General features: G+C 51.6%; 5 protein-coding genes across 8 annotated transcripts in view; 2 read left to right on the plus strand and 3 right to left on the minus strand.

Moving 5' to 3' along the window:
• TLN1 (talin 1) overlaps nt 1–3,995 on the minus strand; it is a 30,862-nt gene extending 26,867 nt beyond the window's left edge. For both annotated transcript variants that reach the window (XM_074361810.1, XM_074361808.1), the window contains exon 1: nt 3,849–3,995. The gene's annotated coding sequence lies outside the window, so the exon portion shown is untranslated. The remainder of the gene's footprint in view (nt 1–3,848) is intronic.
• Nucleotides 3,996–4,073: 78 nt separating this feature from the next.
• CREB3 (cAMP responsive element binding protein 3) lies at nt 4,074–8,277 on the plus strand. The gene is made up of 10 exons (XM_074361813.1): nt 4,074–4,332; nt 4,556–4,693; nt 4,799–4,946; nt 5,023–5,090; nt 5,204–5,293; nt 6,395–6,501; nt 6,615–6,683; nt 7,329–7,413; nt 7,500–7,584; nt 7,663–8,277. The coding sequence occupies exons 1-10, from the start codon at nt 4,210–4,212 to the stop codon at nt 7,977–7,979; spliced, it is 1,230 nt and encodes a 409-aa protein (XP_074217914.1). The 5' UTR covers nt 4,074–4,209; the 3' UTR covers nt 7,980–8,277.
• GBA2 (glucosylceramidase beta 2) lies at nt 8,114–19,147 on the minus strand. The gene is made up of 17 exons (XM_010952851.3): nt 18,528–19,147; nt 15,367–15,458; nt 14,956–15,071; nt 12,676–12,894; nt 12,127–12,366; nt 11,795–11,897; nt 11,492–11,645; nt 11,276–11,401; nt 10,914–11,086; nt 10,589–10,693; nt 10,278–10,385; nt 10,025–10,176; nt 9,796–9,902; nt 9,508–9,650; nt 9,313–9,428; nt 9,025–9,216; nt 8,114–8,731 (listed from the first exon to the last, which is right to left on the minus strand). The coding sequence occupies exons 1-17, from the start codon at nt 18,860–18,862 to the stop codon at nt 8,453–8,455; spliced, it is 2,760 nt and encodes a 919-aa protein (XP_010951153.2). The 5' UTR covers nt 18,863–19,147; the 3' UTR covers nt 8,114–8,452.
• Nucleotides 9,338–23,220, plus strand: RGP1 (RGP1 homolog, RAB6A GEF complex partner 1). 3 transcript variants are annotated; one of them, XM_010952850.3, is made up of 9 exons: nt 9,338–9,449; nt 19,904–20,038; nt 20,418–20,554; nt 20,842–20,925; nt 21,026–21,175; nt 21,450–21,596; nt 21,808–21,935; nt 22,125–22,314; nt 22,829–23,220. In XM_010952850.3, the coding sequence occupies exons 2-9, from the start codon at nt 19,923–19,925 to the stop codon at nt 23,050–23,052; spliced, it is 1,176 nt and encodes a 391-aa protein (XP_010951152.1). In that variant the 5' UTR covers nt 9,338–9,449; nt 19,904–19,922; the 3' UTR covers nt 23,053–23,220. The 3 variants fall into 3 exon arrangements, with proteins under 3 accessions (XP_010951152.1, XP_010951150.1, XP_010951151.1); XM_010952848.3 differs by lacking the exon at nt 9,338–9,449 and adding an exon at nt 19,248–19,578; XM_010952849.3 differs by lacking the exon at nt 9,338–9,449 and adding an exon at nt 19,248–19,557.
• Nucleotides 23,221–23,280: 60 nt separating this feature from the next.
• On the minus strand, nt 23,281–24,386 carry MSMP (microseminoprotein, prostate associated). Its single transcript, XM_074363174.1, has 4 exons — nt 24,382–24,386; nt 24,134–24,252; nt 23,837–23,945; nt 23,281–23,461 (listed from the first exon to the last, which is right to left on the minus strand). The coding sequence occupies exons 1-4, from the start codon at nt 24,384–24,386 to the stop codon at nt 23,281–23,283; spliced, it is 414 nt and encodes a 137-aa protein (XP_074219275.1).
• Between the last annotated feature and the right edge of the window lie 1,522 nt (nt 24,387–25,908).

The following is a 25,908-nucleotide window of genomic DNA, read 5'->3' on the forward strand; positions in this document are numbered from 1 at the left end:
AGATACCTACAAAGGGAGCTGCAGAAAGATAGGGAGTTACAGAGAGGAACAAAGGAGAGAGAAAGCTGAAGATAGAGTCAGATAGTAAGAGGGTTGGGGGAGTAACGCTCACTCTGTTACCAAATTTGGCCTCTGAGTCTGTAACCGCGGGGAGTGGGGGAGGGTTGTGGGTGAGACTGACATATCCGGCCTCAGGCTGCTGGAGGCTCATTTAGGGCTGGACTGGGCAGCTGAAGGGCTGGACCTGACTTCCCCCAACACAGTCCTTCCCCACCTACATCCTTACACATGCATTCTCCCTAAATGTACCCCAGCTTATGCACAGAGCTCTTTCCTCCAAAAGTACTTGCAGTGTCTCTACATACACATGATCTCAAACACACAGCCCCTACACGGATCCATCACAACCACGTTATCTTCCTGAAAAGACTATCCCGTGTACACAGCTTCCCCATAAATACCTCTATTGGCAAACACACAAAACATTTGGCCCTAACATCTCTCCTCCCATTACTATCCAGTGAGTACTTTTGAGGGCCTATTGTGGGGAAGGCCCTTGGCCAAACTCTCAGTGGCTGGGAACGAAGAAGAGCCCTAGCCTCTGCCCTCAAGGGGCTCCCTGCCCTCCAGGGGCTCCCAGTCAACAGAGTGGATAAACCACTATAGAGTTATGACAGAGGCAGGATGTGGTGGTTAAGAGGCAAGCGGTACGTGCTCATGGGAGAGATCCCTTTAGTTTAGGGAAAGGGGACTAAAATGTCTCCATGCGAAGTGTCATTTAAGTTAGGATTTTTAAAAATAAAGATAATAAAAAAGAACAATAATCTGTCTTTTACTGACTATACGTCAAAGGCTTAGTGTACATTTTTCATTTAATCCTTATAACCCTGCAAGTTAGGTGTCGTTATTTCCATTTTTCCAGATTAGGAAACTGAGGCTCAACGAAGTTAAACACTTATTCAAGTACTTGTCCAAAGTCACATAGCTAATAAGTTGTGAAGCCAGGATCCGAACCCAGGTTTCTCTGACTCCAAAGCCCAAGCTCTCTCCACTGTGCCAGCCAGCCAGCCGCCAGTCAGCCAGAGATGAGTCAAGGGCAGCACTCCAGGCAGACAGAAGTGCATAAGCAAAGGTGGAGAAGCAGGAAATCATGGAAGAGCATTCAGGGAAGTGAGTAGGCAGGCTGGTTGAAGCACAGAGTACCTGCAAGTGAGCAGCGATGAGGAAGTCAAGGTTAGGATGGGACGGTAGGAGAGGACTCGAGGAGTATGCAGAATTTCACCATCCGGAGGGCAACAGGAGGCCAAGGGGGGCTTTGGGCAGGGAAAGGACATAACCAGAACTAGCCTGTAGGAAAATAACTCTGGCAGCTACCTTGGAGATTGCATTAGTACAAGTGAGAGGTAATGAAGGTGGAGTTAGAACAGTGAAAAGGAGAGTGTCTCTCATTAGAAATTTTAAGAGGTAGAACTGACAAGACCTGATGATAGTCTGTCCTGTCATCCCTCAGGAACCAGGGCCCAAAGTCAGGGTGGGGTCCCATAGCTTCCAGTCATTAGCAGCCATTCAGAGTGGCTAGAGCAGCTTGAGTTTAGGTAAGAAACTGGGAAGAGGGGGAAAGAAAGGATCAGGTGTTGCTGAGAATGTGAAGATGAGGCTGTGGTTAGGGGGTGTGGTCAGTAACCAAGTAGGTGCACAAGGGATAGGGTTAATGACTGTATCAGGCTGGAAATGGGGAAGACAGTGTAGAGAAAGGCTGGGGAAGATAACAGTAGGAAAAATACAGATATAATTAGTCACTGGACGGGGCCGGAGAAAGAGGAAGAATAATTATGTGCACAGTGGCTAAGACAGGGAATGACAGAGTGAGGTCAGAGGCCAGGTTAGGCTGCAGGAGGTTGTGAAGAGATGGGGCTGTGGTCAGTGGCTAAATTAGACTGGGATGGCGGGGAGGAGACTGAAGGGATATTAGCAGTGTCTAAGTAAAGATGGAGTTGAGGGGGATGGGATGCAGCCAGAGGCTGGATCAAGCTGGGGAGGGGATAGTGTTGCGGTCAGTGCCAGGGTCAGGCTGGGAGTGAAATGGGGGCGTGGTCAGTGGCCTGGCTGGGCGTGGGATCAGCAAGACCCAGTTTCCTCTTTGGTTCTCATTTCCTCTTTTCTGTTTGGGGGTGGGGGAAGGGGATCTATAACTGGATCAAGAAATTAAGGAGGTTTAGAATCAGGGAATGGCACATAGCAGGGACCTCAGGGACTTGGAAGTTGTGGTGGGCTAGGGGTGGGGTATTCAGCAGATGACCAGAATGTATGCAGGTGAATAAGCAGGTGAAAATGGTGAGTGCTTTAAAATGATGGGAAAGCTCAGATTTGTGCGAGGTTAAATTAAGACGGCATGTGTGGATTAAGGGGTGGGAAGGGAGGTAGAATTGAGGCTGAGAACGAATGGTTTAAGGTGAACAGCATGGGAGAGCCAAATGCAAGGAAAGTAGTATGTAAGGGGTGAGGCAGGGAGGGTGTGCAATGCAGGGCCAGGGAGGAGAGTTGGAGAAGAGGGCTTAATTTCTAGGGAATGAGGGAAATAGGAGGCAGCAGGGCTGAATTTTCAGAGGATTAAGCCATCCCACTTTCGTATGGCAACAGTGTTTCCTTGGTCAGCTTCCCCTTAATCACCAGTCCCTTCTCCCCTAGGCAGTCCTCCACTTATGACTAGGCCATGTATACCTCCCCAGTCCCTAACCCTTTCCCACCTCCTATCTGGTAAACAGCGTGGTCCAAGAGCCCCTGCCCCTCAACTGTGGTGGCCACAGCAAGAGCCTTGGCCTTAGAGAATAGAAGGAAGAAGCTGGAATCCCAGATGTCCGCAATTCTATCTGAAGCTCAGAACCCTAGCCTGAAATTAGTTTGTCATTTCTCTGGGCCACAAAAGCCCCCGTGACTACGCAGGAATAAGAACATTCCTCACAAAACAAGGGCATCTACCTATTGCTAATGTGTTAAACTTTACCTGCCCAAGATCAACTACCCTGACCTCAACTACAACCGCTAAAACTGTCCCTAATTCCTAATATTAACCCCGATCCTAATTTGTCTCCTGATTCCCAGTACTGGCTTTGACATTTATCCCTTTCCTAGCAGACACTTGTATCGAATCCCTGATCCCTAATTTTGATCTAATTTTACCTTTAGCACCAAATCTCGACCTTAATCCTAAATCTTGACCCCCTAAACCTAAATAATGCTCATTTGTCACTTGATTCCTGATTCACCTCTTCACTGTTTATCCCTAATACTAGCTATGCCAACGTTCTCTAATCCTTAAAACTGGACTTCTAACCTAATTCCTGTTGCTGATCCTTAACCTGACCCTGAACTCTCTGACTTATGTTGGCCATCCTAGAAAAGAAAGTAATGCCCTCAATCCAAACTTCACCTACACAAAACAAACCTGACTCACACTAATAACTCTAAAGTTTAACCCCAGCTTTATAACTCCTAAAGTTAACCTTAACTGCTAAAATAACTCCACCTAATTCCCAACTCACCCAATTCGTTTCTACCCACATAACCGCTATCAGCTAACCTCAAAGCCGATCCCCGCCCTGCCACCCCACTTTTCACCCTCCCCCAAACCTATCTCAGATAGAGGACGGCTCCGAGGAAGGGTCTGGCTCCCGCAAAACGGCCTATGTAACTCCGAGCCCCAGCCGAGATACACTGGACGCTGACCTCTCCAACAGGACCCGAAGCAGGAGACGCAGTAGAGTCAGGGGCCCCGCCCGCCCGCCCGCCTCCCGGGCCTGGCCTCGCAGCCCCACCCTGAAGCCCCAGCTCGGCCCGGTCCGGCCTACCTGCGCTGCCCGGCTCTGTGCCCCGCCCGCCGGCCGCTAACCCGCTGCTTCTCCGGGTGGCTCTGGGGCTACGGCCTCGCCCTCCCTTCGACACTCTCTCGGCCACTTCCGTCCCGGGAACGTCCCCCACCCGCGGGCGGCGCCCTGGGCCGGCGCTCTATGGTCGCGGGGACTGCAGGAAGCTACTCTGGCCCCAGCTCTCGATGCTCGTGAGCCCGCCGCCCACCGGCAGCCCCTCCCCGGCAGGAAGCGAGGGTGCGGCGCAATCCGGAGAAAACGTTCGAACTGCGCCCGAGTTCCCTTTTAGGCTCTAAGCTTTCCTTTTTCTAGCCCGGGGCGAAGGTGGAGCCTCCTCCCCAGAATGCCCGCCCCGGGGTGTGAGCGGCGGCAGGGACGTCCCCTCTATTTGCATAGAGCCCGGGACGTGGCGCCGACCGCGGCGCTTCCGCGTCAGGAGGACTCCAAGTCCCGGGATGCCTCGCGGGTAAGTGCGTCACTTGTGTTGTGTTGGAAGTTGCGGATAACTTGGAGTCTGGGTGGTGGGTCCGGTTTGTGAGCCACAGCTAGCTGCTCTGAGGAGAACCCGCTAAAGAGCGAGCGGATAGGTAGGGGCCGATCGACAGCCGGTGGGGGCGTCGTGCGTGGGATTTGGGAATGGGGCCGGGTGGAGGGTTCAACTCCTGGGTTACTGCTCATCTTTGCCGCAGATGTCTCATACGGAGCTGGCGTTGGACCCAGGTGATCATGACCTGCTGGACTTCCTGCTCGAGGAAAGCGGAGGTTTGGGGGCGGCGCCCGACGAGGCCCTTGAGGCTTCCCTGGATTGGGAGCTGCCGTTTTCTGAGGTGGGTGGGGGCTCTGAGTCGGGCAGGCGCGGGGCGGGGTAGGGGGGCGTCCCTGTGGCTGGGGGTGGTGATAGGTAAAGGCCTGTTGGTTTGAACCCTGTGCAGGCACTGAACAATTGGGACATAGAGGATTTCCTAAGCTCCCTGTCGAGCCCCCCACCATCGTTGAACGTTCTCAGCAATTCTCGCCGCTGTCTTGTCCACCACGATCACACCTATTCTCTCCCACAGGAGCATGTGTCCATAGATCTAGGTGAGTCTGAAATAAGTGAAGTTTTGGGGGAAGAGAGGTCTCATGGGCCTGGCTATTCATACTTTCTATTTTGCAGAGATTGAGAGCTATGGAAAAGAGGGGGCGCAGATGATTCCACTTTCTGTGGAAGAGCCAGCAGAGCAGGTACTTGACTTGATTTACAAGATTATTCCCACATTCCACGGGTTCGGGCAGGATTCCTCATTCCTTTCCGACATCCCCTTGCAACTCTGCTGCCCACCTTTCCGAAACCCCAGGAGATTGCTGGGCTAATACTGACAGATGAGGAGAAGAGGCTATTGGACAAGGAGGGACTTACTCTGCCTGGGACACTTCCTCTCACTAAGGTAAGACTCCCATTGGAGAAGCAGAAGCTGGAGGTGGGTTGTGAGTCCCAAGTAGGCCAATTCTGTTAATTTTATATCAGTAACTTGAAAAAGGACTAAAGTGAGAGATTAGCAAATCAGCTGCTAGTTGGAAGCTGGAGCACATAGTTCATATGCCGGATGGAAAGGGCAGATCCTAGTTTTGTAGGGCTTGTGCACATTTTGGTGTTCTCTTTAAAAGAATTCAAAATTATCAGTGTAATATTAGTTAAGAATTTGGAAGGTACCATAGAAGCAAGGGGCCCTGACACAGATTTCACTGGTTTCACACTAATCCACCTATAGCTGAATGGTAAAATTGAGTTTTAGAGTTCATCAAGGCTGGACTATCTAGTATAACAAGGATAAATGTAAAATCCTGAGTTTTAAGTTTCAAGCAATGGGTGGCAGCTTCACATGTGCAGTATTGTGATACTGTGATGAAATCAATTGTTTGTTGACAGAAAGGTTAAGAGAATTTTAATTTCTTCACAGTACAAGATGAGTCAACATGTGATATGACTACTAAAAAAGTGAATGAGGTTTGGAAGCTGTGTCAGTAGATGCCTAGTATCTAATAGTGTCATCTCTAGAAGGGTAGTAACCATCTTGCTCTCCTTTATACTGGACAAAACACATTAGTGTTCAAATTTGAGCCCAGATCTTTGACAGATATTAAGACGGTGTAGTCCATCCTGAGGAGAGAAGATGATGACTTAAAAATTTTGGCTAAATTTTTTTTTTAACTCTGAAAAAAAAAAAGGCGTGCTTTAAAATGGCTAAAGATCTTTTTTCTATATGGCCTCAGAGATTGGGTGCTAGGTAAATCTAGTAGGTGGAAATAATAAAGGCAGATGTTGGCTCATGATAAGGAAGTCTTTTTTTTTTAATTAATAGAATTACTAAAGTGGTCTGGCTTCTGAGGGCATTAATGCTTGGTCCTTGGAAGCATTCAGACAGAAGCAGAGTGCCTATTGGTCAGGGAAGCTGTAGGAGTTTCCACATTGGGAAGATTGAACTCAGTTGCCTTCAAACTCTTTGATCTAATGTTCCTCTGATGATACCCCTTTTCCCTTCTCTCAGATGGAGGAACAAGTTCTGAAACGGGTGCGGAGGAAGATTCGAAACAAAAAGTCTGCTCAAGAGAGCCGCAGGAAGAAGAAGGTGTATGTGGGGGGTTTAGAGAGTAGGTATGTAGGGTAGAGGGACTCGGGGGTGGTGGTGGGGAAACAGGTCATTGGAAGGGTTAGGTTTTTGAAGGGAGGATACAGGCTGTATCCCCACATCCCTGTTATTCCCCCAGGGTCTTGAAATACACAGCCCAGAATCTGGAGCTACAGAACAGAGTCCAGCTCCTGGAAGAACAGAATCTGTAAGCAACTCTTCAACATCAGTCTTTTCTCATCCTTCCCACTTAATACTGTCTCACTCTTTCCCCTGCTCCATACTTCATTTCTGACTGGGTAGCTTCCCCATGTGAGGTCTGATGCTTGGCCTTTAGTGGGTCTCTAGTTCCAAGAGGCTCACAGTAATGGGGAATAAATTCACAAATAATTATGGATATGTATCAAGAAAGAGAAAGGATGGAGTAAGAAAGACCTTTTGTGGCAGATGGCATTTGATAGTGATAGGATTCTGGGGTGGGTGGAGAGCATTCTAGGCAGAGAGAACACAGCACAGTCTAGTCCGGCCGGAACCTAACATAGGTGAGTTGGGCCAGAAGGCAGAGAATGTAGAATCCCTGGTGAGGATTCTGTGTGGAGCAGGAGAACCACTGAAGGTGTTTGCAAAAGGAGTTTAAGTCAGGGCAGGGCAGAGGGTGTGTGTTTGTTTTAATGAGGAACTTCAGGCATTTTGTTTACAGAGAGGAAGAGATCACTTGCAAAAATAGGTCAGAAAGTAAAAGAGAGGATCCAGTGCACAGATGGAGAGGGTGGCTTAACAGGATGGTTTTGTTGTATGTTATGTCAGGGTGCCAGGCCAGAGCCTGGTCACTGCCCCCTCTCTCTCCCCCTAGGTCCCTTTTGGATCAGCTGAGGAGACTCCAGGCCATGGTGATTCAGACAGCAGACAAAGCCAGCAGCAGCAGTACCTGTGTCTTGGTGAGGATGGAGAGATTCTTTCCTCAAGTGGCATAGGGACAGGGGTACAATCCAGAGCCTTTATCTCTTTTTTTCCTGTGCTCCAGGTCCTGCTGTTCTCCTTCTGTCTTCTCTTCATGCCTGCTATGTACTCCTCTAACACAGGGCAGAACCTGCCAGCTGAGCACAGAGGTGAGAGGCTTGAGCATGCCATTAAGGGAGGGCTAGGGCAGAACCCAGCCTGCCCCTGAACAGTCTTTGTCTCCTCAGTGTTGTCCCGCCAGCTTCGTGCCCTCCCCAGCGAGGACCCTCACCAGCTGGAGCTGCCTGCCCTGCAGTCAGAGGTACCAAAGGACAACTCAGATCACAAATTCCAGGCTCCTAGCAACTCTTGCTGCCTGTTCTACCGCATGTCTCAGGTTCCTGGTGCAGAGTGTTCCCTGAAGTTGCCACTGCTTGACCATTTCTCAAAGTCCTCCTGCCCAGGTCCTATCTTACCCCTGCATGCAAATGTCACGAGAGAGGGAGGATGGCTCCCTAGCTGTAGCCCCATGTCTGTTATCTTGCAGGGCAGATACTCAGGCTAGATGTGAGGATTTGGGGTTCCTCAGCCAGACACTGGTGCCCCCAGTCCAGGTTCAAAGGAAAAGGAATGGGAGAGGGCTAGCCTCAGGTCTTGAGCCCTGTCAGGAAGCCTCAGGATCAAACACACTACACTTACTGGTTTTCTGGGTCTTTTATTTGTACCCACGTATGTCTGCCACCCCATGAATGGGCCTGGGAGAATCAATCACGCATTCACCCCATGAATGGACCTGGGACCTCCTTGAGCATTTCATGCAGTGAGGGGATGGGGTGAAGAAAGAAATAAATAAGTGATTCTGATGCTTGGGGTACCCTCAACCCCTCTCTGCTGGCGCCTTTGGGTGAGGAGAAGGGAAGGCATGATTGTCCTGGTGGCTCAGGGCTGCAGGAGACTGGGTGGGGTTGGGGTGGTGGAGGAGGAAAGGCCGGGCTGGAGGCTGAGCTGTTAGTGCCTCCTTCCCACAGTTCAGAGGGCTCACTCTGGGCTTGGGTTTGCCATGGTTTCTTTTGGTCCAAGTTTGGGTCCCATGCTTAGTCCTGTGCCCTGTTTGGCTTTTGGCCCAGAGGCCTTTTTATGCTGCTGCTGCTGCAGGGCCAGCTGCATGGCCCAGATGCTTAGTGGCCGCATGTAGGCCAGCGAGCGATACACCCGCTGCTGGCAGTATGCCTCAGGAGTCTGGAAAGCCAGGCCCAGGCGCTCCCACACAGTACGGTAGCAGCCTTCGGCTGTCCGGAAGCCCTCCCAAGTCAGGCCCTGTAGGGAGAGATGACAGTCATATTTCTTGGCAACCCCTGAAAAGCCATTTCAGCTGGATAGATGGAGACAATAAGGGTCTTTGCCCTCAGGGAGTTCCCAGCTAGCAGGGGAGACAAATTTGACTCAGGAAGAAGCCTGAAGGCAGGAGATGAAATGCACATTAGGGAAGAGTGGGAGGCTTTCTGGATGGTTTATATGTATTGGATTAGGCTGAACAGAAGTTTGATAGCTGAGGAGGTTTGCTAGGCCAAGGTACAGATGGCAGAGAGATAGGGAAGGGAGAGCATTACCTCTTGGATCATGGTGGCTGCCAGCCCGTAGACCACACCCACCCAGACTTCATCAGACTGGACACTGGATCTATCAGGAACACCATGGGGCTGCATCCCATTCACAGCCCCCATGGCCCCTCCTGCAAAGGCCTGGACATTGAACTCAAAGATAGTTTGGAGAGCACGGACCACATGTTGGGTAGGAAATACCTAGAGGGGGAGGGAAGAAATAGGGTCTCTTAAACTTGCTTCCCACGTCCAGGAAAAACCCACCTTTATCTTTGGCTCCTCCTTCTAGTCTCTTACCTCACTGTCTCCTTCTCCTAGGCCACTGGCCCTCAGGAACCACTGGCCAGCACACTGGTCAGACATGATGCTAAAGGACTGAGGCTGAGAGCTGCAATCATAGTTGTAATAGCGGCCTGGAGGAGAGGAAAGACAAAGTAAGGCTCCTTGCGTCCCCACGGCTACCTTAAGACTCCTTAGGATCCCCCAGCTCACCATTCCACAGCAGTCTCTCATAGGCTTCTTGGCCCCGGCTAAGGATGGAAGAAAACTTATCCTGGACATCTGGTGCCCCACACAGAGCAGCCATCCGGACCATCACAGCCACAGCTGCCAGCCACAGTCCTCCACAGTAAGCACTAGTCAGGGACACAGGTTCAGGGGTCACACTGGCAGCCCAGCCACTCCCATGCAGTATAACAGGCAGAGACACCCTTCTTGAGCTCACAATCCCTTGGTGCCCAGTTCTCCACCTCAGACCCCCGGAAATCCCTACCCCCCAACCTGGGGCCTGTGGTGACCCATCCATCATAGGTTTGGTCTGCGTAGCCTCCATTCTCGATGAGTCCATCTTGGTCTTTGTCAAACTTCATTTCAGACTCCATCACGGCCTAGAGAGGGACCAAGATACTGAAGACCCAGATACTAAGGAAAGATGACAGTAGCCATCTGGGCTCTCCCCTAACACCAGGCACACCCCTGGCATGCTGGCCACTGCACACACATCCCTTACAAGACACACAGGCCACATGTCCCTCAGGAAGCTCTGGTCACCCGTCAGGTGGTAGTCCCGATAAACCTGCAGCACAAACTTCAGGTTCAGGTCTTTCCAGTCCGCAGTATCGTGGACCACATATGCATTGACCCGGAGCCACGGCTCATCATCTGTGGGAGGAGAGGAAACCTGCCTCGTTTGCATTGGGCGGTAGGGTGGACGGTGCTGAAATTGAGGGAGGGGAGCTCCCTTGTGGTGGAGGGACTTTTACCTGGGTCCCCAATGTCATGGGGGATGACGTTCCTCCTTTTCACGGGTGCCATTATCCCACTCATCAGGTACCGTCGCTGTGTCAGGTCCTCCCTGAGAGTGGCCAGAGCTGGGGGAGCAGATACACAAGGGGGGGGCGGGGCAGGGAATGGGTGGGCTTGGGATGGGGCACAGAGCTCTGTGTGTGACTCCGGAGGGGAACCAGTAAGCAGAATGCAAGTACGTTTGAGGGAAGAGACAGTCTGAGGGGCCACAAAGGTTCAGGGGCGTGGGGAGCTAAGAGGGCAGAAGAGGCACCAAAGGGACCCTCACCCATGTCATACTGCAGGCTGAGCTCGAGTTTGGGCCACAGCATGATGAGGGCAAAGGAAGCATAGAAGTGGACATCATATGTGTTGTACATGCGATATTCCTGGCCTGGAGGAATGAGGGAGACACAACTGTTGCCAGAATTCCTGCTTCCTCTTCATCTTGCCCTCTCTAGCTAGTCCTCTAGAGTTGGGGGTGAGGCAGTGTCACACTCCATACCTGCCAGTTACCCCTCATCCCAACCAGAACCCTGGGATAGGCAAAACCCACCCTCCTGCCTTGGGGCAGGGGTACGGCCCGCCATACTGTGCCCCCCAGCAGCCTGTACCTTCAAGGTAGCCGAATCGACCGTACTCCCGCAGGATAGGGTGCAGCTGATGCATGCTCCCCACCAGCTCCTCTGGTAGCGAGGCCTCAGGAACTTCCAGCCACACTGTGCCCCCATCAGCCAGGAAGTACAGTTCATTGAACAGTGCAGATTTGTACCAGGCAGGCAGAGATCTGGGGAGTCAGGAGGAGGGAATGGTCTAATGAGTGTGGACCTCCCACGAAAGGCAGAATTCTGGGGTCTAGCAGAATAGGGGTACTAAGTGAATCCCTGCTGACTTCAGTGGGTGGAGAGTAAATCAAGGAGTCTCAGCTGGAGTGTGAGTGCCTGGGAGAAAGGCAAGAGATGGTCCCCACTGGCACCTGTCATCCAATACCGGGCTCTGCCAAGCTGAGATCTTCTCTTCCCAGTCTGTGTATCGGCACAGTGCATAGTGGCTAAGTGTGGGTGCTGCGTCACCATCAGGGCCAAAGAACCTTGTGTACCGCCTGGGGTGGAGAGAAAGGGAGGGGTGAGAATGTGGGCTCCAGGCCAGAGCCCTAGCACCGTGGATCCTTGGACTCTCTCATTCCTGTCACCTGTAGTGGACCTGGCCCTTTGCTCCAAACATGATTCTGGGCATGTCCCAAGCCAGTGAGAACTCCAGGCTGCGCCGGCCTCTAGGTGGCAGCTTGCCCGTGGCACACACAGCCCCAGCAATGCCTTCTCCTTTCTGCGAGGTGGGGCTTCGGCCTGAGAGAAGCACAAGATGGATCAGCACAGGCCGCAGGGATCCCTAACATGGGAGTAAGGCCTCTTCATTACCAGGCCTCCCACCCCTGCTCTGAAGACAAGGACAACCTCTCTTCCCACCACCTCCCTGTCGACCCCCCCCCCATCACCAGCGGGGGAGTCCAGCTGTCCATCCTGAAGTAGATCCTGCCACACCTGCTGCCCAGTGCTGTCAGGGTCAAAGGCTGTGATGTGGGTTACCGTGGTATCTGCCTGTTAAGGGGCCAAAGACTCTGTGAGGAGAAGCTCCACAGGTACGCCGGCTTCTGACTAACTCTAGTGTACATATTTCCACCTCCAATTTCCAGAGGCTTAAGGGTTGTGGTGCAGGTGGGACTCAGGAGTTGGGACATGAAGAGACCATGGTGGGATGGGGGCAGTTCAGGGGCCAGGCTGAGAGTGGTGGCTCAGGGGCTAAGGTGTAGGGCAGGCTCCTCCATACCATGAGTCGTGCAGCCACAGCCATTGTGTAGGGATTTGGAAGGGTTGGATGATGCAGCAGCAGCCCCTGTACAGTCGCCCCATCACGCTCCAGACAGAAGGGCTCATTCCACAAACCCCCAGGAGCATCATCTTCACCCCCCAGTCCATTCCTCATGGAGAACATGATGGACACATCCACGGCTTCATCCCCTTCATTTTCCACGTCCCACACGAAGATTGCTACAGGCAGGCTGCTGTCCTGGGAGCAGATGATCAGACTCAGAAGGTCCCAGTGTATCTCTTCTGGTCCCCACTCACCAGGATCAGTCCTTGGCACCAAGGACCTGACTCAAATACTCCCCAGTATACTCTTCTGCCTTCCATTTGCATCTCCCCATATTCCTATGCAGGCTGTCTACCAGGAGACAGAAGACCAGTTGGGCAGTGGGCCTGGAAAACCAGCATGATGTTCATGTTCCACCCCACCTCTTTCACAGGTCATGGAACTTGCAAGAGAGACAGATCCTGGGGAAGGGAGATCAATGGACGAAACACAGGGAAGCCTCACCTGGTAGTCATGGGGCAAGATGGGTGTGATCTGGCGGCAGGTGAGGGTGACATTCTGGCCAGGAAGCTGATAGACAGTCCAGGCTCGGGGATAGAGGGCGTGGTAGAATGCAAAGTATCCACACAGACCCCAGTTCCAGCTGCGCAGGACACTTGGGCGCTCCATGGACAGGACTTGTTGGTACACAGTGTGCCCTTTCCGACGCAAACACACTGTGAACTAAACCAAGAAGGTGCATGGGCTGGAACTGGGTAACCCACAAGTACCTCAAACAAGTCTCCCTCTCCTTGGGGTAGCTTCTTCCCTGCCAGAGCCTGCAGTGGCGACCAGTGCACCACAACCACAGTCACCCCCACCCCTCCAGGCCTTTCCTTAAAGCTCAGTGAGTCACCACCAAGTTGGGCCTCCTCCTCTATCTCCCAGCTTCCTCTCACTTCTCACTACTAACCCAAGCCTTCACCATCTCTCCTTTTATGCTCTGCTCCTTTTCTTCTGGCTTTCAGAGTGATCTTTCTTACAGAGAAGTCAAGATACGTTAGTCTGTGTCTGTAATGTTTCAGTGACTCTCCATGGTCCTCAGGCTAAAGTCTAAACTCACCTGGTTTTCAAGGCCCTTCTAGATTTGCCTCTCCCTGCCCATCAGACTCATTACCTGTTCAAACTCCTATATTCTGGTCATATCAAACACTCACTGTCCCTTGAGCACACTACATCTCCTCCTCCATGCTTTTGCTCATGCTCGTTCTCCATTGGTAAAACCCTTCATCCTTCAAGATCTAGGTCAAATGCCATCTCCTCTCCTCAAGCAGTGAGTCATTCTCTTGTGTGTCCCCCTACCCCTCTAGTCTGGCATGTTACAATGTGTTTACAGTCTGACTCACTGGCTGCTCTGTGGGTTCTTTGAAGGCAGGGACCCTCTCTAGTTCACTGAGGTCCCCCTTCCCCTATGATTCCACAGCAGTCAGGCAGAGCTGGCATGTTTAGGGAGAGAATGCACAAAATCTGCAGCAGGGTCCCTTTTTTTCTCAGCGTGCTCTCCGTCCCTCTCATTTTGGCAGTGATGTGGCCTCCATTTGCTCAAAGTCCTATTCCTCTAATAAAAATGTAAGCTTCTGGAGGGAAGGGGCTGTGAAAGGTTAAATTCTTCCCTTGGTTCAAAGTATGCCTGATATTTTTAATATACACATAAGATAATTTTTTATTTTGTTGAAATAGTAAATAATGGTTAAGACCATGGGCTCTTAACAGAGAAAACTGGTTCTGAATCCCAGTGCTTCCATTTACCAACCATGTGACCTTTGGCATGTTACTAAATCTCTTTGGAGCTTAGTTTCTTCATGTATAAAATGGGCATAATAATGGTATTTCCCTCACAGGATGGTCTTTAAATACTGAATATTATACAAAAAGCCTAGCACATGTTAAGCGTGCAATAATTACTTTAACTTTACAGAGTTACAAGTCTGGAGGGCATTCCCCTCAGGATACCTAAGGGATGAGCCAGAGAGGACGCTTGGGGCATTGGGCAGGGCTGGTAAACCTCAGCCAGGAAGGGCATTGTCATTAATAGGACTCAAGGTTGGCTAGTCATTTCTCCTTTGAAGATGAGCTGAAAGCTGGAGGCCTCCCTCAGACAGCAAATGGGAACCTGGTGGACAATTCAACATGGCAGGGCACTAGAGAGAGATGATAAAAGTCAGATCACATCCCTCTGGCAATGGAAGGCCTAGGAGTGATGAAGGAACAGAAGGAAAAGAAATGAAGCTTCAAAAAAGGGAAGAAGGCTAGAGATCTACGCCTGGGAGAGGGGTTTCCTAGGCCCCCTGCCAGTGAGACCTCCAGAGGAGTGATCACCAGCGGAGAAGCTGGCCTCTGGCTGGAGGCTGGCAAGTCAGGGCGAGCCATGGGTGCTCTGTGCATCCTAGTTTCCAGTGAGTGCATCTGTAGACTTCTGGTTTGTTTTTCTCTTCTAATCCTATCACATGTTCTTTCAACCAGGTTAAGTGATTCTGGAATTCTCTGACTCTCTGTGGCTGGGTACCAGCTCAACTAATAGAACTAGGGCAGGGAAGTAGGTAGGAGGCATTTACTAGGGAAATGGAAGGCACAGGGTACCTTTACTCTTTCAAGGAATGTGTGCTCTGAGTGTCTCATTGCTATAGCATATCCTAGCACAGGGCATCCTGTATGTATCTAATTGCCAAATCCTACAATAGCCAAGAGACCCTTCCGGCCTAGTAAGTACTGTCCTGGGCCTCTTCTCCACCTCCTGGCTCTTACTTGATCAGCGATGACTGTCTGGTGCTGGTACATCCCAGGATTAAGCTGCCAACGACAGAACTGGCCTCTCCATCCTCGAGTGATAGTGCCTCCCCCAATGCCACCCAAGGGACAACCTAGAGAAAGAATCAGGATGGTTAGTGGGGCATAGGAGAGGAAAATGAGACATTTCTCACTTTCTAGGCTATAAAGAGGCTTTCCTCTAAACACCATGGGGGATATCAAATCAATGCGTTGTATACCTTAAACTTACACAATTGTCATATGTCAGTTATACCTCAATAAAGCTGGGAAAACCCTAGGGGATGGGTCAGTGCAATTAGCATAAGCTGAAAGCCTCTTTGCCTAGCCCCACAGTAGGCCTAGACACTGAGCCCTCTCCGAACAGGGCAGAGCTGGAGTGGGGCTCACCATAGATCTGTCTCAGGGGCACACAATTGATGAGGTCGATGAAAGGTGTCTTCTTCTCCACCTGGGTCTTCCGGTACCACCACTGCAAGTACCTGGGAGGCAAGGGGCAGTGCGCTGAAGTCACCTGCTTCTCTCCTGACGCCCAGCTGTGACTTCCCATTAAATGTCCCGAGGACCTGTCACCCTCACTTAAAGCCTCTCATCCTCTTGACTTCTTTACAGTTCAAGGTCCTCTCATCTTCCCAGTCACCCCGGCTCACAGTGTAGGACTGTCTTTGTTTCCCCTGTCTACTCTCCTTGTTAGAAGCTTTCAGATCTTTCCTCACCTCTAACTCCACTACCACTGCTTTGGTTTACCCCACGAGCTTTTTGTCTGACTTGCTGAAAGAGCCAGTTACGGTTTTCTGACCTACAGTCATCCCACCCGACAAAGAAGCTTAGGCTGCTGGGATAACTTTCTTCCTTTAAAAACAATTACTTTTCTTCCTGATTATGTAAGATGAAAATTTGGAGAATACACTAGGTAGAAGGTGAAAAAAATCCCCCCAAGGTTTACATTTTGGTTCATTTCCTTTCAAATCTTTTTTAAGTTCAGCATTCAAACTATAAGCTTTCTGATTTTACTCTCTCATAATATCCCAGGAAAGCCTTCTAACCCAACATTTTCCTGGTCTTATCAAAGCTCTCTATCCGATAGGCAAATGAGTGTTTGGGATTCAAGGCTCTGACATCTGTATCAGCCTATTTTCTAATCCTAATTCCTACAAATTTCCATTCAGGGTGCATTCTCATGAAGCAACCCCTGCCCTGCCAGACTATCCCAATTCCACTTTCCCCTCTACCCCACTGTTTATCCCCATTGTTCAAGCACACCACTTGTAACTATGTAATTGGGTAAGGGCCCCTCTGAGCCTCAGTTTCCTCGCCTACAAAATGGGGGTGCCTCTTGCCCTTCCTACCTCAAGGAATGGTTGAAAGAGCAAATGACACAATTGATAGGAAAGCCATAAAGTAGCATATCTGTGTCACATCTGATCATTACTTGAACATACACTATCTCAACTCCCAATCAGATAGTGTCTTGTTATTTTAGTGTTCTCCATGTGGGTGTGACATACTTATAAATTCCTTGGGAAAAAGGACAATGACAAAGACTAGTTGATTATTACCCACAGCTTCAAGCGTAGGGCAGAGTGCATGGTCTACAATCAATAAATATTTGCTGAATTTACAAAGAACGCACGTACAAACAAAGGGGCATAGAGATGAACAAGGAGAGAAGCAAGGGGAGGAGAAATATGATTAAAGAATATGAAGGGTACATTCTAAGGGTTGGGGAGAGGGAGGGAAAACAAAGAATGAGATGGTGGGAAGGCAGATCTTCTCTGCCAGCTTAGAGGAAACTAGACTTTGGAACTAGAGGCCAGAAAGGACTGGTGAAGGGAGAGAGGGTACAGCGGGGATCAGGGCTACGAGGGAGAAATGCAAGATATGAAGATAGGTAGAATGAAGGAATATCTGGCACAAAACAAGCACTCAATACATATTTATTGAATGAATAGATTCTGGCTGTAAGGGAGAGCAACCAAAATTAAGTTCTTACCACTCTGAGGCCAACAGACTCAACAGTCTTGCTGTTGTTCCTGATCAGAGTACCCCCAGTTCAGCTCCCTCTTACGGCCTTTCTCTCACTCTCTTCATTTAGCAGCTGGCCACTCCTCACTATTTGGCCTTGTCCATAATTTCAGCCCTACTCAGAATTCTTCCTTGTCTCACCCCAGCCTTCTCCTCAGTGCAGGACCTCATCTCATTCTAAAATCCATGTCAGCGATCCCCACCCCATCCTCGTATGGGAAGCCAAGTGTAGGGGGCTGAGCAGAGCTTCAGGCCTCTGTGATTCAGCTCGTACTTAGGGACCTGGGGGCTAGGATGCCCATGGGTTTTTGACCTCGGTGTCCCCACCACATGCACCCCAATGTGCTTCTCTCAGTACTCTAGCCCTAGATCCTATTTTGACCCAAAGCCTTTTGGGGCCAGAACTGGGTTGGGTCAGTTTCAGAAGCAGCCTGGAGGGATTATTGTTCTCTGGTACAGGTCACCCAGAGGAACTGGCAAAGGAGCCAGATACCTAGGCAGCACCAGGCCCTTCCCACTGCCTAGGGCTTGGGTTAGGTATATGGGCTCCCCACCCCAGCCCCACAGCACTGACTGGGGAAGAGAAGGATCCCCTACTTAAGAGGTTGTCAGAGCTGGGTTTCCCAAACTTTAAGCCTCCCTCCCCTGCTCTGTGTTTACCGTGTAGACTGACTCAGAATGACCTCAGGGTGATGCTTTCTGTCTTCACATCCACCTGTTCCTGTTAATAAGTCTTGGCTCCATCACTAGGTTTTGAACTCAGTGGGGATTTGGAGGGATCCAGAAGAGTTCCACGGGCCAGGATAAGCTCTTGGAGTGTCTGCAACGCTTGTGTGTGGGAGGGGAGTTGGGGTGGAGCAGGGACCAGGAAATGCTCTGAAAGATTATTACTAAACTCTGGGGACACCTAAGGAAGTGCCTCTCTGGTCAAAGGTTGTCTTTGCTTTTTATATCAGAGGCCACCTATTCCAGAGGGAACAGCACCTCTTACTGCCCTCTCCTTAGGGTTGAGAGCAGGCAGGCTCTCCACCCACTCGGAGCCATAGCTTGAGGAAAGAAGCTGATGGGTGTTGGGACTGTAAAGTGCTGTCCCTAATGAGGTTCAGTGAATACTCCAGCTGCTCAGGGGAATCTAGGCTAATCTCTCCTCTCATCCCCAAATAAAACAACATTGTGTCAGTACCACAGATGCCAGACTATCTTTTCCTACCTTGCCACAAAGTATAGTGAATCCCAAAGGGCAGTCTTTGGAAAATAGAGAGTATGTGAGAGGGAGCCTAAATGGGAATGGCTGACTACAAGCCCAAATGCTCCTGCTCTTTCTTGCTAAAAAGACAAATTACTGGAAAGAAGAGAGTTGCAAAGAGGTGTGACCTGATCTCATCTTCCAAAACCATGGGCTTAGAATACATTGGGGATAGGGGCCACCTGACTAGGACAAAGCACCCACTTACTTTCTCACCCTTTTCTGCCTCTGCTGGAACAAAGTGAGGCCTAAGGTACTCTAGGCAATAGGATCTACTCACCTCAAGCCCATGCCCAAATGCTTTATCAGATTGCTTAGGGAGACGTCGTTGGCATTAAAGGGTTTCCTCTTCTCTGTAAACTCATGAGCCAGGCAGATGCGCCAGCCAAAAGGAGGCACCTGGTAGCCCTTAGCTTTACCCTCATAGGAAGCCATAAGCTGCCCAGTGTCCTCCCGACTGCTGTAGCCCGGCTCATTTTGGGATTGATTGTCTTCAGGGCTCTCGCAGTCTGTAGCCTGCACAGCCTCAGTGCCTCCAGTGTCTTCAGGGCAATAAACCTGTGGATCCCCTTTGGCACAGCTGGTCTGCTCCGAGGCTGGAACTCCGGTTCCCATGCTCCGTGGATCTTGGGTCCCCACGACCTCGATAGTTTCGGGTCCCGAGCTTTCTGGTGCAAAGTATCTGGTCAGCCAAGCCCAGATGCAGGCGCCGACTGTTGTTAGGTGCCGTCTCGGAGGGCCGGCCTCTTGGGAAAGGGGAGGTGAGCTGGTGTCTCCGTGGATCCGGGAAGCTGTTGCTGCTGCGGCGGCGGCGACAGCAATGAAGCTGCCAGGAGCTCCCCCTCGGTGTTCTCTCTGGGTTCTGGGCGGGAAGGATCGGGCCTCGTCGTCATTGGGCCGTGGTGATTAGCTGGCCCGGGCAAAGGGCGACTGGGCCCGCAGAGAGGGGAGGAGTTCCCCGGGACCAGCCCGCCAGGCACCGCCCCCAGGACCAGCCTGGCAGTTGGCGGCAGCCTCGGCCCCGTCCCCCGGCCGCGGCGCCAGGCCCCCCAGGGTCCCGCCGGCCGGTGTCCGGGGCAGGCCCCGCACCCGGGTGCCGGCCCGTGGGAAGGTGACCCAGGGCGGCGGCACCACTCGAGCCCCTTCCGGCCCAGCCGGCCGGGCGCTTCCGGTCGGAAGGGGCTCGAAGAAGGGGGGCCGAGGGAAGTCCCGCCTCTGCCGCGGCCGCAGCCACGCACTTAGCCCGGGCCCGGAGGGGCGGGCGGCGGAGGGCCTCGGTGCACCGAGCCCCCAGATTTCGACCGTGCGAGGTGTCCGGGCTGGGGAGCGAGGTGACGGGCGGCTGTGACCCTGGACTGGGACGTGGAACCTTGAGGGAAGAGGGGCGGAGGCGACCGGGGGGTTCCGGAGGGTTTAGGGGGAATGACCCGGCGCGTGGAGGGGCGGGGGGCTGGGCCCCGGAGCTACGCCCTCCACCTAGGCAGTACCGAGTCAGCTGTCACCGTACCTCCCTTCCGCCTTCCCGCGCCCCAAATCTGGACGCTTCCCTTTGACACCGGGGTTCTGACCGCCCATTTCCTCGGTCCTCACCCCTAGGCTCGCCTGAGACACCCCTCCCTGCCGTGGTACTGACCTCTGACACCTGTTTCCTTCTAGATCCGATTCCGGAGCTGCCATGATTGAAGTGGTAGCGGAGCTGAGCAGAGGTCCTGTGTTTCTGGCGGGGGAGGCGCTGGAGTGTGTGGTGACTGTCACCAACCCCCTGCCTCCCACTGCCACTTCTGCATCAAGGTGGGAATGCTGGTACAGAAAAAGGTGGTCCTTCTGGGAGGAAGCCTGGTGTCTATAGTGCTGAGCCAGAGCTCAGATTGTCCTGTGGCTACATCACCACTTTCTTGCTCATTGTGCTCTCATTGTAGGAAAGGGCTATTTAACAGATGTGGGTGACATAGCCCCCCACTCTCCTTTCCTCTCTCCTCCCCCATTCTGCCTTTTACCCTCAAGGTACGTATCTTTGTTTAATGGTTTGTCTTTGGGGTTCTGGATTCTCTGATCCCGAAGACCGCCACCTCACTGTGTTGGTCTTCTCAGACAGTGTGGTAGAGTGTGTGGGAGAGCATTTGTGAAGTCAGGAACTCTCCTCTGATGTCCGCTTTTCCTCCTCTCATAGCGAGGCTCTGGCCTGGGCCAGTGCCCAAATCCACTGCCAGTTCCATGCCAGTGAGAGTCGAGTAGCACTGCCTCCCCCAGACTCCAGTCAGCCAGATGTCCAGCCTGAGAGCCAGACTGTCTTCCTACCACACCGAGGTTAGAAATGGGACATTTGGAGGGGTTTGGAATCATTGCTAGCCAAGGGTGAAGTTGTCAAATTGTTCTGGAGGGTCGTTATGGTCTCTGTCCCATTGGGGATGTGGGGGAGTGTAATTGTTGCTTTAGGGGCATAAAACTGTTCCTATCTCACAATAAAAAAAGATGAGTAGCTTAGTTTGGGTTGCCCTTTGTTGGCAGTGCTTACTGCCCCCACTAGCTGTGCCAGCCTACTCCAGTACTAGACAATGGGATCATTAAATTGCAGTCTTTCTTATCTTTTTTAGGTGAGAGGGGTCAGTGTATCCTTTCCACTCCACCAAAAATCCTGTTCTGTGACCTGAGGCTAGACCCTGGAGAGTCCAAATCATGTGAGTGACTGCTCCTGACCCCTGGATTGCCTTCTAAGGCTCCTGGAGGGAGGACTTCTCTGGCTGCTTCTGGCTGCCCTGACTACTACTTCCCAACCAGACTCCTACAGTGAAGTGCTGCCTATAGAAGGACCACCCTCCTTTCGGGGTCAGTCAGTCAAGTATGTCTACAAACTGACCATTGGCTGCCAGCGTGTCAACTCACCCATCACTTTACTCAGGGTCCCTCTGAGGGTTCTTGTGCTGACTGGTAAGTAAGGGTTCTGGGAACGAAGTGCAGGGGAAGAGCCTCCCCCAAGCAGAAATGACCTTTAGAGGGCTAGTGAAGGGCTGGAGGGAAGCTTCCTGGTCTTAGTGAAGGTGTGAGGGAGTTGGGGAGAGAGGGTTCTGGAGAATAGATGAGATGTGTACCTCGGCCATGGCTTCCCTTACCATTTCAGCCCTCTTAGGAGGGAGTCTAAAACCCTAATCTCTACTCTTTTTGCTGTTCCCTCTCACTACCTCTCCACTCATTCTCTTTCTAGGCCTTCAAGATGTCCGGTTTCCCCAGGATGAGGCTGTAGCCCCATCCAGTCCATTCTTGGAGGAGGATGAAGGTGGGAAGAAGGATTCATGGCTTGCTGAGCTCGCTGGGGAGCGCCTCATGGCTGCCACATCGTGTCGCAGCCTCCGTGAGAATCTTTTCAGAATTGCCCCTCCCCATCCTTTCCTCACAGTATTCCTGTCTTGGAGACAGATTCTCCTAACTGATACGTATTTCTGAGGATCTACCGATATCTCACCCCAGATTGAAAAGAAAAGCCCCACCTTTTGGCCTATGGCTTCTAGCCTAAGACATTCCCCAGCGTGGACTCCAGGCTAACAGTGTCCCATTCTCCCCAGATCTGTATAATATCAGTGATGGCCGAGGAAAAGTTGGGACATTTGGCATCTTCAAATCTGTATACAGACTCGGCGAGGACGTGGTGGGGACCTTAAACTTAGGGGAAGGAACTGTAGCTTGTTTGCAGGTAAGAAGGGAGAGTGGCTTTTGAGGAATGAGGCCTGGAAGGAGAGGGCCTGCATAAAGAGGGCTGGGATGTAGAAGTGGGTAGTGGGGTCCCTTGGAGTCCCTCTGGTAAGCCAGCTTTGATGTTGGGGTGCCCTCTCACCTGGAGTCAGCACTTCCCAGTGCCTGCTAACACATATTTCTCTCCCAGTTTTCAGTAAGCTTACAGACCGAGGAGCAGGTACAGCCTGAGTACCAGCGGCGCCGCGGGGCAGGGGGTGCCCCCTCTGTGTCTCATGTCACTCATGCCCGGCACCAGGAGTCCTGCCTCCATACAACCAGAACCAGCTTCTCCCTCCCCATCCCTCTCAGCTCCACCCCAGGCTTCTGCACAGCCGTTGGTGAGCCCCTGACCATTACTTGGGGTGGGGTTGAGGGGAGTGAAATGCTGTGTTTAGATAGAGTATAATAATGGACTGATTCCTAACACACTCTAGACATACCCACACTAGGCCCACGACCCTTAACATTCTCTCAGACCTTCAGCCTGTTTCCTAGGTGCGCTGACACCCACACTCTTTAACAGCTTTGCAGATCTTCCCTACCCCCTCCACTGGGACACTGTGATGCACTGATCTCTGATTCCCGAGCTTGTTTACTTCAAGCTACCAAGTACTGACTGTCCCACACTTGGGTTATTAGGCGTTTGCTGCTGCTATCTTATCGTCACATTTCCCATTAGCACACTAAATTTCTTCAGAGAAACCGTTGTTCCTAGCTCCGCCCCATGACCTCTCCCCCTCTTTCTGAATACAAGTTTTTGTTTGTTTGTTTGTTTTTTCATTTACTAACCACATTAGCTTTTACTCCTGGATTCTAATGCTTCTAACTCTGCCTTTATCCTTTTTTCCACAGTATCCCTGAAGTGGCGTTTGCATTTTGAATTTGTAACATCCCGAGAACCAGGTTTGGTGCTCCTACCTCCCATGGAACAGCCTGAGCCTGTCACTTGGACAGGGCCTGAGCAAGTGCCTGTAGACACCTTCAGCTGGGACCTCCCCATCAAGGTGCTGCCTACAAGCCCTACCCTGGCCTCATATGCAGCCCCAGGGCCCAGCACCAGCACCATAACCATCTGAAACTGGCCCACCGTGGCACTGCTTTCTTCAGGATACTGAGAACTCAGCACCTGGACTCCAGTAGGGCCCATTTTTTTTTCCACCTGGGGTTCAATGTCATAGACAATGAGAGGCAGGCTTTCAGCTGTAGCATTAACTTATTTATTCAGAATAAATTGGCAGCTGCTAGTGGTTTCCCTGGAAGTGGCAGCAGTAGTGGGCAGTCAGCAGAAGGGGGATCAGTTGAGTTTAGCTGGAGTGGGGAGCAGGAGCCGCAGGAACAGGGGTGTTAGCTGAGCCCCACTCTGGGTCGGGCCCTCCCCCTTTGCAGGGCAGCCGGGGGTCAGATTTCTGTACCAGGGAGAACTGACAGGTTCCTGCCTCCTGACGTACCTCACACCCAGCCGGGAAGTCGATAGGATGCTGGGACCTGGGGAACCAAAGGATGAGGAATAAGTCAGAACAGTGAAGGTCCACCTTTATCCCTGCGCCACATCCCCCCTCTACTGGCATTCCTCCCACATCTTCCCCTAGTGCCCCCTTTTCCCCCTAGCTGAGCACTTGCCTACCATAGATGGATTTTTTTCGTTTCATAGCAGGAATATTTTCCCTCTAGATCCACCCCTTCTTCCTTCACTTTGTAGCCTGAAGCCTTCTCTCTCACATTCTTATTGGTACCTTCTGGTTCGGCCAGCCTCATACTGCTATTCTGTTCACTCTCACATCACAGCAATCTAGTTACTTGCTGGCCAGCTCTCAGCTACTCTGTCAGAGCCATCCTCTCTGGCCATCTTTGGTCACTCACGTGTCACAGCAGCCCACACCGACGGGATGCAGACAGGTGCAATGGAAACAGTCCTTGCGGAGCCAAGATTCACCCAGGGTGAAATATTTACCTTCATAGTGGCAGGGGGCTAGGGAAGAAGAGAAAATGTTAGTGTGTCGGAGTAGGAGGGAATAAGTGCACACTGCTCCCACATTTAGTCTCTCCTGCTTCCCAGCTGGAGGGGGCTGGGTTTTCTGACATAGGATTGTCTTTGAGCCTCCCTCCTCCCAGTGCCCTCTGCTCCTTGTCCTTCCCTAATGCCTCACCCAGCTTTACCTTGAGCTTGGAAGTAGCACTTGCTGTGGACTCCTGGGTGCTGGAGGAGCAGAGACATCACCAAACAGATGATCCCCCAGCCGCCCAGTATCCCCTTAGTCTGTCCAGCCCAGAGCATCCTTAGGGTGCAGCCTTTCAGACCCTTCTTGGCTTCTTTTCAGGCTCCTCTGGTCTTGTCTCCTTGGCTTTTCTTTGTTTCTCACCTTGAATCTTAGCTTCTGTCTTTCTCTACTGGGCTCCTGTCTCACACCATCTCCGTGCCCTCTGCTCTTGCAGTCTTGGGGATGTTTATAAAGTGAGGACCCTGGCCCCCTGCTGAGTGGAGCTGGAAAAGCTGTAACTCTGTTTCCTGAGGTGAGGGCATGAAAACAAGAGGTCTAGCTTTAACAAGCTGTGAGAGCTGATTCATGCCCCCACACAGCTAGGGAGGGGGGGTGGTCATGGAAGGGGCACTGGACTGGGCACTTCCCCAGCAAGGAGGTAGGAGGGGTGAGGGCCCCCAGGTGGTCCCCAGAGCTCTTCCCTGACCTGGAGAGAAGGAAGCATTCCACCATCTCCCCCTGCCCTGTCTCTCTCTCTCTCTCCCCCACTCCCTCCCTCCTTCCCTCTCCCTGCCCCTCTCTCTGTCACACACAGACACACACACACACAGACACACACACACACACTCTCCAGGGGTGTGTACGCTGGGATCCCTGCCTGGACCGGAGGGAGGCATTTCCTGGGGATGGCTAATACTGTGCCCCAGCCAAACCAAGGAGATGCAGTAGGGTGCGACAGCCAGAGGCTCCAGGAGAGCGAACAGGCACCTGGAGTGGAGAATGTTTCTCTTAGACCCTAGCACAGGGTCTGCTTGAAGTATCCTAGAGACATGACTGCCCCTCAGAGATTGGAGGGAGTGGGGCAGGGGTCTCTTTTTTACAGACATCTTAGAAATAGATTATCCATTGTTCATCACCACAAACATACAGCAGATATAAGATCACCCCATATCTGGGGATGATTCTTTCAAAGAAGAACATCTCTAAATGCCCTAGAGAATGAGAATTTAGGAACATATCCTTTGAGATCCTCTTTGGGGCTTCCTACAGGTTCTGGAGAAACCCCAGATGGGTGATTAAGAGTATAGGTTGTAGAGTCAAGATTACTTGGATTCAGATCCTGACTCCACTTAAAAGCTGTGTGACCTTGGGCAAGTTAGCTTACCTCTGAACCTGTTTCCTTATCTATAAATTGGAATAGTAACACTAACTCATATGGTTGTCAAGAGGATTAAATGAGATAATGAATGTGATGTTCCTAGCACAGTCCCTGGCACACAGCCCTCAGAAAAGAATGACTAGTGTGGTTGGTGCTGAAGCTCAGAGACAAAATGAGTAGATGTTCCTTTCTTTGAATGATGCTGAGCAGCTCTGTGTGCACAGCTGAGGGCTTCTGTTGGGGCTGCTATCTCCTGGCACAGACTTCTGCCCCCTTCATACTTATGCTCCATGTCATCCCTACCACCTCCGTCAAAAACTACCTCCAGGAACATTTTGGTTTTGGTCCTTGTATCCTTGAAATTCTATATGTCTGCTTTGAGAATTGTTGCTGACTTTCCCTAGGTCAGCACCCTCACTTCTACCCTGGGAAGAGGTATCATTTTATCATCCTCCAGCTAACCTTAGGACTTCTGCTTTTTCTCATTAGGATTCTGATCCATTTCTTCCCATCTCCACTCGTGAACTCTCAAGGTCTCCTGACCAGTCTGATGCTGGCCATCTTTTGGTACTAAT

The sequence above is a fragment of the Camelus bactrianus genome, chromosome 4, assembly GCF_048773025.1.
Source record: "Camelus bactrianus isolate YW-2024 breed Bactrian camel chromosome 4, ASM4877302v1, whole genome shotgun sequence".
In the NCBI taxonomy this organism is placed as follows: domain Eukaryota; kingdom Metazoa; phylum Chordata; class Mammalia; order Artiodactyla; family Camelidae; genus Camelus; species Camelus bactrianus.

Coding starts and splice junctions, on each gene's coding strand:
- CREB3 (XM_074361813.1), top strand. CDS start 4,210: ATGCCCGCCCCGGGGTGTGAGCGGCGGCAGGGACGTCCCCTCTATTTG. Junction 4,333..4,555: donor AGTCCCGGGATGCCTCGCGG/GTAAGTGCGTCA, acceptor TCTTTGCCGCAG/ATGTCTCATACGGAGCTGGC. Junction 6,684..7,328: donor CTCCTGGAAGAACAGAATCT/GTAAGCAACTCT, acceptor CTCTCCCCCTAG/GTCCCTTTTGGATCAGCTGA.
- GBA2 (XM_010952851.3), bottom strand. CDS start 18,862: ATGGGAACCGGAGTTCCAGCCTCGGAGCAGACCAGCTGTGCCAAAGGG. Junction 11,087..11,275: donor AGCCCGGTATTGGATGACAG/GTGCCAGTGGGG, acceptor CTGACTCCCCAG/ATCTCTGCCTGCCTGGTACA. Junction 9,429..9,507: donor TGAGAGACTGCTGTGGAATG/GTGAGCTGGGGG, acceptor CCTCTCCTCCAG/GCCGCTATTACAACTATGAT.
- RGP1 (XM_010952850.3), top strand. CDS start 19,923: ATGATTGAAGTGGTAGCGGAGCTGAGCAGAGGTCCTGTGTTTCTGGCG. Junction 20,039..20,417: donor ACTGCCACTTCTGCATCAAG/GTGGGAATGCTG, acceptor CTCCTCTCATAG/CGAGGCTCTGGCCTGGGCCA. Junction 20,555..20,841: donor TGTCTTCCTACCACACCGAG/GTTAGAAATGGG, acceptor TATCTTTTTTAG/GTGAGAGGGGTCAGTGTATC.
- MSMP (XM_074363174.1), bottom strand. Junction 23,946..24,133: donor GTGCTACTTCCAAGCTCAAG/GTAAAGCTGGGT, acceptor CTTCTTCCCTAG/CCCCCTGCCACTATGAAGGT. Junction 23,462..23,836: donor GGTGTGGGCTGCTGTGACAC/GTGAGTGACCAA, acceptor TTGGTTCCCCAG/GTCCCAGCATCCTATCGACT.